The 11,907-nt window shown below is 43.7% G+C and overlaps 1 protein-coding gene across 1 annotated transcript in view; it reads right to left on the bottom strand.

Moving 5' to 3' along the window:
• Positions 1-483: 483 nt before the first annotated feature.
• The window catches only part of LOC104326238 (vasoactive intestinal polypeptide receptor), a 116,154-nt gene continuing 104,730 nt past the window's right edge, over positions 484-11,907 (bottom strand). The window contains exons 10-13 of the mRNA XM_075419874.1: positions 9,757-9,848; positions 4,472-4,601; positions 2,998-3,039; positions 484-1,541 (exon numbers count right to left, since the gene is read on the bottom strand). Coding sequence (XP_075275989.1) covers positions 1,350-1,541; positions 2,998-3,039; positions 4,472-4,601; positions 9,757-9,848 — 456 coding nt within the window. The 3' untranslated portion in view covers positions 484-1,349. The remainder of the gene's footprint in view (positions 1,542-2,997; positions 3,040-4,471; positions 4,602-9,756; positions 9,849-11,907) is intronic.

The raw sequence follows: 11,907 nt of genomic DNA, 5'->3' as shown, positions 1-11,907 counted from the left end.
CCCTTGGTTTCATCAGGATCTATGTGCATTTTTCAAATAGGGATTGCCCCTGTATGGAAAGTAATAGACCTTCAGAAAAGAGGTAAAATACACACGCCCATCTTAAAGATCTAACAATGCCTTCATCATAGGATGAAAGTTCCCCACAAAAGCTGAAGAAGAACTCAATTTAGTAGCTCCTTCACTCCTTCCTGATTCCTGGGGTGCCAGTTATGTGCTCAGACAACCTTGTTCTGATGAAAGCGATTTTGCTTGCTGCTGTGACGCTAATTTTTTCATCTGGCGAGTGACTCCTTATGGCAGGTCCGATTCAATTAAGGATTACAGGGTTCTACATCTCCTTTTCCTGGCAGTGTGTGCTAAGCAAGTGCAAACAAATTACAGACCAACTGTTTTCCCCTGATCCCTAATGACCCTGGGTGCATTAACCACCAAAATCTATGGGCGAACTTAAAAAGAATGGAAAACACAGCCGCGCTCCGATTTTGGCATCTGTACCTGTTTTTTATACATGCAAATCGAGTTTCCTGTTCATTGAAAACAACCAAACAAAACACGATGTCGTGAACACAGTGCAAAGAAGGGCATTCACGCTGTTCCTTCTCAGCAACCTGCTCTTCCAGAAGGCACCCAAAGGTGCTTGGAAAGCTTTTGCTAACGACGATGGTGGGCAATTAGCAGAACACACTGCAGCACTAGGGCATCCTCCAAGCGGCTTTCCTGGTGCTGCAGCTTCATCTTCACATATGTAAAATGGATAAAAACGTGCGCTGGCCTCTCCCCTTCCTGCTCATGGTCCTCCTGTCCCTTCTCCCCATGTCCCCGACTCTGTCTGTGGTGCCTTATCACCACTTCTTATCAATGTGACTTTTGGCACATTCATATGTTTGGCATATATTTTCCCTTCTTCTTGCCTCCCTCTCTCCTTTATTGGCTCATTTTTTTTGAAAGTGCAATTATTCTGTTTCAGAGATGCTGGTTCTTGTAAAGCAATCAAGGACTCAGGCTCTCCCCTCCCTTACCCCCTGTACTTCATTGTTTATGACACATCAGGATCTCCCAGGCTCTCCTGAAGTGACTGGGACCTTTACTCATAGTTATCTACCCCTGAGGGCTTGAAACCCAAGAGTGAAAGGTCTGAGAAGAGAGAGAGGAAAAGTATTTCTCTGCCTCTTGGCTTGTCTGATCTTGTTCTGGATGCCAGTGGCTTTTCCAGTTTTGTGTCCTGTGTTGGCTCATGCTTAACATGTCATTTCATGAGGATTTGTCATCATATAACTGATTCCTGGGGATCCTTCTGTCTCTCAGTTTCTCTCTTGGATGCTCAGTGCTTGGAGAGCCTCTTGCCATCACACCAGAGAGAATTCTGCCTGGAAGCTAGAGCACCGGCGCGTCTTTGGTGAGCACTTGGTCAGCATGGAGATCTGGGTGCTGAAGTTGGTGCCGTTGCTGCCTAAGGAAGGGTGGTGATATTTCATGTCTGAGCCCAGGAACCGCTCCAGATGCCACCTCCGCCACTTTCGCTTGAGCTCAGCTTGGACCTAGGTGGTGGAAAGACAAGCAAGTCAGCAGAGGAGAGCGTTTTCTATTGCTCTGACTTGATTGTGTGAGCAGCCATGGGTGACCCACCTATGGAGAGGCCAATAATTATTTTATAAAGGTCATTAAACTCCACCTGGCCAGAACTTTAACCATGTAAAAGAGAGGTGACACTCCAGACAGTAAACTACTAGAGCCGAAATCCTTGAGCTTCAGCAGAAAGGTGAGCACAGGGAATTTCTTATCCGATACAGTGAAGGTGCCACACTACTTCACTTTAATGGCAACATATTCTACACATTGTGAATACAATTAAGATTTTTTTTTTTCACTGCCCCGTTTTTGTCCAAACACAAACGATTTAACTATAGCTTGTTTGTAAAGCTGTCAGTACAGCTGTGCTTTTCTGACAGAAGATGCATGCTCCTGCTCAGGGAGTTTACAGTTATTATCTGGTTTACACTGTCCATATTTAAATCCTGAGCATATCTGGCCACCATCCCTGTCCCCTCCTACAGCCTTCCAGTCCCAATTTTTAGATAACAGTATGAATTGGATAAAGCAACTCTGTGTGTGTGTCTGAGGGTCTCTGGGATCAGCAAGCACAGGAATAGTACCTGGCACCAGTCTGTGCCTAACAAGTTACGTCAACGCCTATATCAGTTTTGGATCATTAACAAGTTTGTGTGGTACTGCGTGGCTCTATGTAGGCTTACTGGCAAAGTTCTCTGCTGGAGCTCAGCTGTCTGCCCTGGGTGCCACTGCGTGATGTACACATGGCATCAGCGTGGCTGAAAGCAGCATCAGAGCTGTAAGAGGGCAAATTGTGATTCTGGACACTCTTCCTCTCCCTAGGAAGCTGGAACACAAACCCAGATCACAGCTGCTTCTTTCTTGTCCGTGCTCGGTTTATTGAGCTGAAAGTGCTCCAGCTGACAGCAGCTCCAAGTTTTTAGCTGCTCACATCTACTTGGTAGCCTTCACAATATGCGTTTCATCAGTCTCTGCTGACTTTCTTACGGGCAGATGGAGCATGGTACAAAAATATCACTGCATTAACAAGCCTCCATCATGGCAGTGGGCCTGATTCTGTGGAGGATTCATGAAGGTGCTAGGCATGAGTAGGGCTTGGAAGTTGGGCTTTATCCTTCCCTGCTGAAGGTGGTCCATTCGGATCAGGGTTATACAAGGTCATATGGGAGTTCTGCTGATGCCGTCTCATGAGTAACAACAGACTCAGCAGCAGCAGTACTGCAGTGCGCACAGAAGTGCTAATTTGTTTATTTATTGTGCTGGAAACTGTCAAGCAAATGGTTGCGTTGTTTTTCTGGAGTGAGTGACTTGACTTGGTCCCCCAATATGGTAACATCAGGAATGGGACACTTCTCCATCCACTCTCCACAAGCACTCAGTTTGCCTTAGCTGCAAACATTAATCAAACAATACTGTTGCTCTTACCTCCCCATTGAGAAAGCAGTACAGGACAGCCACCACAAATCCCTAGGGAAAAGGAGAGAACAGGTTTTTAGCACCTCATAGCTGATATTCCACTTGATCACCACCCAAACTCACTGTAGCCTTGGAGAAAGTGCACACTGCTGGGGGACTGCTAAGGTGCCCCTTAAAAACCACTTGCTTGCATTTTCCCAACAAAAGGAGTAGGGGAAGATTGATTAAGGTACCTTGCAGCAGGTGTATGGGTGTGAGTTCAAAGATTGCTCCAGACTAGTGGTTAAAGCCATCAGCAGTCAGCTCAGCTCTACAGGCAGCACTTGGTCATTCAAACTGGGGAGTTAGAGGCAACTGGCTGTGATACAACACACAACTTCCCTGCTTGGTCTTGCCAGCTGAAACTGGGGAGATCTAAACATCGTTACTAGTACATTGTCAAGGTCAGAATGATCTTAGACATGGTATAGGGCTAAACTGTTCCTTTCCCATCTCCCCTGCAATGACACCTCGTTTTTGAGAATCTCAGCTTTCACTGCAAAAAATAAAACAAACCTATCTCTATCTCTATCCCTGCAAACACTTGTTTGGCTGCAAACACTAAAGACAAGAAGTGAGTGTAGGTCTATTTATCTCTCAAAGGAGAGATGCCAGATGTGAAAGGATGACGATGTAGACAGGGACGTTAACTCATTCACCCCTGAAGAAAGCATTGCACTGACACGTGTATGGTACATGGTGACAGACAGATCCTGCTTGCGAGCTGTGAGAACACAAAGTGGCTAGACCTGATAAATGCATGAATGCAATGGCATGAAATACATAAATAAGTGCTATTTTTCATGCAACAGCAGGGCCAAGGTTAACAGCACAACATGGGAACTGACGGAAGTGAAGTGTGAAGGAAGGTCTAAGAAGCAAATTCCATCAGGGCTTTCTGAGGATTAAGGCAGAGGACAGTCCCATTATCCACCCTCATGGGGAACCTGTCTCCTATACTAATGAACTGGAATCGTGCTTGAGCAGGATCTACAAGCAGGACTTGGCTTATTAATGAGGAAAAAGTTCATGCAAGTAGACTGGTTGAAGACAGACAAGGCTCTTGTTAATGGCCAGGTAGACATTCCTCCCGAAGGCAATTTATTTTGTCTTACACCATGTCAATAATACGTAAACTGCACTGAGGTGCTCATTTTTCTCCCTTCAGTACAAAAAAACCCAGGGCGACTAACATACAGAGGTGCATTTTCTTTTCCTGTGCCTAAAATGAGGACAGAGCATCTCCTTCTGGAATTCCAGGAGGCAAAACATGCAATCATCTTCCATCCTGGCCAAGCTGGAGTCAGTAGCTTTTTCCCCAAAGGTATAAGAGTAGTATTGGGCACGCCCAGGAAAAACCCAGCTCACATATTTGCTTATTCCCTTGTCATGCTTGTTATACTTCTCCCTACCAACAGACCTGGTGGCCCAAAGGCTGTCTTACCTGGAATGACCCAACCACGAGCTCAAAGACCAGCTTAACTTCTGCTTTGAAATTGTCAGGGAAGAAAGCAAACATGATGTAGTGAATGCCAAAGAGAGGGATCAGCAGCAAGGTGGACTTGGCCAGCCTCCTGTCGGAAAGACAAACACGAGTCATAATGAGAGGGGGACGAGGAGCTAAAGGGTAAACTGGTGAGAAATTCTGCAGCTGAGCCCTATGCAAACCCAAAACTGTAATTTGCTGCAGCACATATTTGGTGATAACCTGGATCAGGATGGTGTATCATGTAGACTGTATCATGCATGTTAAGTACCTTTGTTTGCCGTTAGGAGATGTGATATGGGCCATTTACCCTGAGGTTCTGGGAACATTCAGCCTTTCAACAGCAGCCTCGAGCGAGGCAGCATCAGGAGCCTGCCCTGGCCCAGAGGGAAGATGCGTCTCGGGTACCAGGAAAGGGTCAAGCTGAAACAGCTTCTCACAGTCTAACCTCCCCAAGATCCCTCTGATGACCTGGTATAGGATGCAATGACATGTGAAGCAAGAACCAAGTACTGTGCTGAGATCATTTCCACAGGCTTGCTTTCCTCCTTGATAACAGCTCTCATATAAATATACACGTGCCTCCAGTTGAGGCAGAGTGATCAGCCCTAAATTATTTCTCCTTGGCCTGCAGACTGCAGATGGCTGGTAATTTCAGATGTGGTGACAACATAAAATGTGACATCTTTATTCCCAGTGACTTCAATGGAGGTATTTCTTTCTCCCTTCTCTCTTCTTCCCCTCCCACCGGAGATCTTTTTTCATCTCTACAATCTAAATCATCATCCAGCGCTGTCTTTGTTTGCTTGGGATTTCTCAAAATTACAGATTCTGGGAGAGAAATGGTATGTTTAACTCAGAATAATGACAGGCTATCGCACAATGAGTGTCTCCAAAGGAGGGGGATGAACAGTATTAGTGCTTAATGGCATCAGGCTGCATAATCAGAGGTCTAATTAGGAAGAGATGATAATTTATTAAATATAATCATTATTGAAATATAGCTGATGGAAATTAAATGAAATCAGGAGGATACTTCTGGGGGTTTTGGCTCCCTTGGTCCGCTACATCACCTCATGTCCCCTTCTCCCAGAGGCTTCTGGAAGAATTGAAGTTCTGGCTGCAATGCTGGAAATACTTCCATCTGCAAACCCTTCACCTCCAAAGTCTCATCCGGCTCAGTCCCCTCAGACTATCTTCATTTATTTGCCATCTGCTGAAGCCCACTGGGAAGGCTGATGTGCCCGCTTTTATGCAGATGATTCTCACCACTCTATCTCCCAGGAGACCTTTCCAGCTTTCCCTGAGTCTGGCCGAAGGACAGCTTAACATTAAGGCTGTGGTTGGAGGCTGTGGTTCCCCAGGCAATGTGTGCTGGCTGAAAGGCAGCTGGGTGCCACTCATTCCAGGAAAATGAGTGCCTGTAGGAAGCCAAGGATCTTTCCAGGAATATGGCTTTCCCACCACCCCCCTCACCAGCAGGCACATCCCAGCTTATAGTGAGTAGATAAAAAATCTGAGTCCTTTTTGATGTCTTGCTCTGCCAGAGGACTGTCACTGTCATAGGTGACCATCAGGGTACCACATTCCTTGCTCTTAGAAGCAGCTCTGGCCAGTGTGGCCCACACTAATATGACCCTACTAGACCTCCTTTAGCTCCTGACATACATGAAAGCAACTAACTTTCTGAGCAGATCCCAGTTCAGTGAATAACATTAGTGGCTTTGCAGAGATCTCTTCTGTCTCCCCAGTCTTTCAGGAACAGTCAACCTAGAGGAGATCGATGGGATGCTACCTTCCTATATCGTATTCATAGAGACACTGTTTGCAGACTCCAGTGGACTAGAAAATTTCATATTATCATTGCAGAGAACATCGGGGCCACAGTTATAGCACTTTCCCTCCTGGCTGGACTGTGGCAATGAAAAGGGCATAAAAGCCAAACCTTAGGAGTCCCCTCCTCCAGTTTGCACAACACTCCAAACCAGTCTTTTACTCCCAGCTCTGAGCTTCCCCAGAGTATTGAGTGATGTTTTAGATCTCAGTTTGGCTTCAAGGCAAGGGCCCTGTGGTCTAGCCCTATGATATTTAAAAGACTCCTCCCAAAAAACACTGCAATGAGGAGAATCATCTTCTCTAGTCATGGTGCAATTTCTCCCAGTAAACTAAAGCCTGGCTGTGCAGGAGGCAGAACTGCTTGGGAGATTGTCCAAAGCTGTTTAAAGCTACCTACTGGAAGCCATGGCTTCTCAAAAACCTCATTACTTTCACTCCCAGCACAGGGTGAACTTCTTAGTCCTACCCTCTCTGACAAATATACCTGGTGACAGGCAATTTAGGGAAAACATGTCTCCACCAGCCTGCACTGAACCTACTGCTCTCCTTTGGAGTGGGTAAGAGTGAACCAATATTTTAGTCATGCTCCTTGAACGCACAACGGAAAAGTTACCCAGAAAACTATGATGATGATATTGATCTATGAACATGTACAGAATAGAAAGAGATGAATTTTGCTCAAGATTTCTATTGCAGCAAACAACTTCTATTTGCCTGAAATATTGCTGTCCTATTCTTGCATATGTCTCAGTCATTTCCAGAAAACTGTACTGGGAGATTTGTTTTCACAGTTTTGAATACGTTAAAGCCCGGTTCACTGTCTGTAGCACTAATGAATGAGTCAGCAGCACACTTTAATTCCAGCCTGCAGCTAAACTGAAACTGGTTGCAATTGAATAATACTGTCAACATGTCAACATGTTATTTTTTTATGAAGTAAACAATATAAAATAAACAAAAGAAGGAGAGAGAAATGCAAATGAGAGATCCCTGATATTGTTAGAGTAAAAAATACTTATTTCAGATTTGGCAGGAGGAACCCACATGTATCATTAGCAGCAGTTTTTTGTGAAGATCTCTTGGGTCCTGCAGGCCAAACCCTTGAAGCTAACAGCAGAATTTCAGATAATAAAGGAATGACATGTAAAAGAATCCAGGTACCTACAATTGCAGAACACATCCCTAATGGCATTTATAAAACGGTCTGGACCCCAGATGTCTCTACAGAGAGCTTTCTAAACACTAAAAACTTATGACCACATTGAGAACTCCCCTTCATGGGGATCCAGCCTTCAGGTTGGGACACTTCATATTTATTTCCACAGTAAAGTGTGGTGTCTCATGTCCCACTGTAGTCAATACAGTCAAGGAGACCTCCAGGTGCCCCAGAAAATCTGACTGGTGGCCAGCTGCCACTATACAAGGGAAGTAGTCTCCCATAAGTCCTTGGTCCTATATGCCAGGTCCAGGCAAGTATCTCAAATGTCCTAAAGCATCTCATAGGACATTGAGATGCTGGAGTGTGTCCAGAGAACAATAAGGCTGGTGAAGGGTCTCGAGAACAAGTCTTATGAGAAGCGGCTGAGGGAACTGGGGTTGATTAGTCTGGAGAAGAGGAGGCTGAGGGGTGACCTTATCGCTCTCTACAACTACCTGAAAGGAGGTTGTAATGAGGCAGGCATTGGTCTCTTCTCCCAAGTAACCAGCGATAGGACGAGAGACAATGGCCTCAAGCTGCATCAGGGGAGGTTTAGATTGGTTATTAGGAACAATTTCTGCACTGAAAGTGCTATTGAGCACTGGAACAGGCTGCCCAGGGAAGTGGTTGAGTCGCCATCCCCAGAGGTGTTTAAAAAATGTGTAGATGTGGCACTTCGGGACATGGTTTAGCAGGTATGGTGGTGCTGGGCTGACAGTTGGATTTGAAGTTCTTAGAGGTCTTTTCCAACCTTAATTATTCTATAATTCTCTATGGCTTGGACACCTGTAAGTGAGCAACAGATTCATGTCCTAATGGAGCTGAGATGTTTTCCAGGTGCAGAAAGGAAGTGGGGAACTGAAGATGTGAAGATCATTTGTACCTCAGCAGTGCCTCCTGTTTGGCATGCCAGTGTGGGGAAGTCCGTGTTACTTACTGCCCGGCTGTGCTACGCTTGTTTACAAGGCAAAGAAAGCCTCCTGACTTAATTGGAAAATGTGAAGTAAAAAGCCCTGAACCCAAAGCTCAGCATGACCTCCGAGGCAATCCGGGCATAACCCTTCCGATGCGTGTTGGCAGCACTTCTACTGAGATGAATGGGAGCCAACTGCTCCAGGCTGCTACTTAGTACTAGAACATATTTCAATATGCTGATTTAATCTATGTACCTGGCCAAAGCTGTTGCAATCCTGGGGGTACAAAGATACAATGCCCGATTGGAAATACATAAAGGGAGGTGATAGAAAGCACAGGCTCTGGTAAATTTGGTGTATTGTGATGACAGAAAAAGAGGTAATTGGCTTTGGCTGCTGCAGGGAGAAGTTAAGGTCAAATACTGGAATTTCCTTTCATAAATCTGAGATTGTCTTGAGGCGGATGAAATGTATAATTTACCGTCACTAGAGATAAAGACTCCGTGTCATGGCTGGTCAGTATTTGAGGACCACATTGATATTTTCTACCATCTTTCAGAAAGATGAACGGAGGTCAGATTCTTCAGGGTACCTAAGTGCACAGCTCCCTCCAAAGACAAAGAAGATTTCTGAGCAGTGACCATATAGACATCGGACTTTTCTCTTTTCAGTTCTTTTCTAGGAAACATTTAATAAATATCCAGGGTAGTTGAAATGCTGACCCAGATCAGTGGCAAGAGTAAAAAATAAGCTGGTCTGAACTTTTATTTTATGTGCATTGAAGCCAGAATAAATCCATGCAGACAGACAGAGTTCTTACACTCTTAAAATACTGCAGCTAAAGACAAGTCCTGGCCACTGAGACATAGATTCTACTGAATGTACTAATTTTCTAGATCTCTCCTTCTTTGAAAAAGGGAGCTGAGGGTAACTAGTTCAGTACAAAAAATGCCCATATAGTGTAGACAGCTACTCTTTGTTATCAGGGTCCCTCTTCCTTCAGAATCCAATAAATATTGAATAAACCAAGAAAAAACATATTTTGTTTCATGATCATTACTGTTGCTCTCACTTCATCGTTAATCGCAGGAGAAAGCTTTCCCTCCTGTCTGTTCAAACTGACACAAAACTTGCCCAGCCATTTTAGCAAAAGCCATATTTCCTAATTTCTGATCATCTTCAACTGATTAACAAATACTTCATTCTGGTCAATGCAGACAGATGCAATAATGAACTAACAGCCAAACAGGTTTCCCAATAACCATATCACATGGATGAAAAAATCTAGGACTTACGAATATTGGCTGGTTTCATTGTGTCCAACGTCTGGGGAATGCAACTTTTGGACTAAGATACGGATGATGCAAATGAAGAGAATGAAGTTCACCTGTTGGGTTGGGGAGAAAGGAAACAGAGAGAGAAATAATAAATTAGTATTTTTCTCCAGTGAAAAGAGCCCATCATAAGAGAGGAATTAATTTTACTGCAATATTTTTGTCATGGAGCAAGCTGTTGTTAAAAAGCCATGAGCAGAGAACCACACTCTGGGAGCACATAGTAAACCGACACAGGATGGCAGCCATCTTGGGCCTGACATCAGCCTGCTTGGGACTTTGTGTCATACATCCCAAGTATGATGATGTCAAACCCATAGAGCACAGTTATGCACGACGTCCTGCTGCGCGGGGGTGTGCCGATGACAGGGTAGGAAAAGAGCCTTGGGAGTTAGCAGAGCGACGGACGTCAAAGACCTCAGGAAACGGTGACATGGGACTGGCTGCTCAGTATGTCAAAGACTGAGGTGGTGAGCCAAGGAAACCAAAACAAAACACAAAGTAATATCCACTCCTGCAGGCCTCTCTACTCAATGCTATTGGGCATGTCTTCTCTGGAGAGAAGATGGAGACCTTTTATAGCAAGTGACAGATCACACTGACACAGTGGAAAACATTGTCTCCTAAGACATTAGACCAGAGGAGTCTAGCTAATACCTAGATTTTAGATGGTGTTTTTCACTGAAAAAAATCTCACGTGCTCCATCAACACACTCAAGCAATGCTAACCTTATTGAATAGCTCAGGTGTAGAGATAGGAATGACAATTTCCTAAAGGTGCGTAGTAGATGGCATGAGTTGAATGCAATTCTATTTGCTTTCAAGGTCCTATCCATTGAATCACGTTGTTATTCATGCAACATGTACAATAGAAAAGCGATGACAGATTTCTGTGGACTTAGTTTAGTTTAGTTTAGTTGTAGTTTGGCACACGTCTTTCTTTATCCTTTCATGGCTAGCGAACTCACAGATGATTCTCATGTTTAGAGACTAAGTGGCTGGAAGGGATTGTGTTAACCAGCCAATCTGATTTCCTGCAAAAAGAGATTGTAAAATTTCCTCCAACAATTCCTACATTTATCTCAACAACAGGTGAATAAAGTAGATGGAAGCACATCTCTAAATTAGACACTCACTCTTTTTTCAAAGGCTATGAGTGATTGGAAATTAATTGTATTTCTTGGTTATGATGCATTGCTTAATCACTTTTTATCTATCCCATGCCATTTATCACAGTTGCTGTTCATATTTATTTGTTTATAAAAATGGTTTGCATTTGACTTGCTGGCAAGTAAGATTTATGAGTTCAGAGCAGTATCATCTAGATTAATTACTCTAAGAAGCATTGATAGCCCACAAGCTGAAGCACTGAAGATAAGATGGAAGCAGTTAAATACTGACTGTGTTGGCTTGTAGTATTCAAGAGCAAACATGGACACAGGGCAGTGATGAGTCAGGTGGAGTATGACTTACAGGCTTAGTGCAGTCTTAGCATTACGTGGTAAAAGATATGGCTATGGGGCTATTGGAGAAGTTGTTTGGTTTATTTTTCAACCTAGAATATAATCAAAGGCACTTGATCTGTTCCCAGTGCTTAATATCATATATATATCTTATATATGTATTTCTTCCTTCCATTGAGATCTATGTTTTAGTTGCATAGATATGGAGAAAATGTTGCATTCCTCCCTGAAGAAACCTCCTGTTCATCAGCTAGTGGTTTTCACGCCCTTCATTTTTGCCAGATTTATATGATACCTGCAGAAGGAAAATCAGAAATTGCTGGGCAAATTTTGTTTGGCTACGAGGAAATAATTTATTGGCCAAAAGAAAATACAGACTCACTGATCCGAGGAGAACAGGGTGTATTTCTTTACCAAAAGGTGATCTCAGGAAAGGGAAATACTATCTATAGCTTTATATGATGATAAAAATATTTTGAGGTGTGTCACCTAAGTATTGCATTTCTTTTCAGTGAGGTGAGTAGAGTAAGAATAAGTATTTATTCAAACAGTTTCAGTTTGGAATCCCTGTATGACAAATGCTACAGAAAAAAGTCTTCTTGTAAAGGTCATAGTGTACGCGGAATAAGAAGAATATATGTCTAAGAAA

This window comes from Opisthocomus hoazin, chromosome 4 (genome assembly GCF_030867145.1).
Source record: "Opisthocomus hoazin isolate bOpiHoa1 chromosome 4, bOpiHoa1.hap1, whole genome shotgun sequence".
In the NCBI taxonomy this organism is placed as follows: domain Eukaryota; kingdom Metazoa; phylum Chordata; class Aves; order Opisthocomiformes; family Opisthocomidae; genus Opisthocomus; species Opisthocomus hoazin.
Note: the sequence above shows the minus strand (reverse complement) of the source record. Positions and strands in the feature narration are given on the sequence as shown.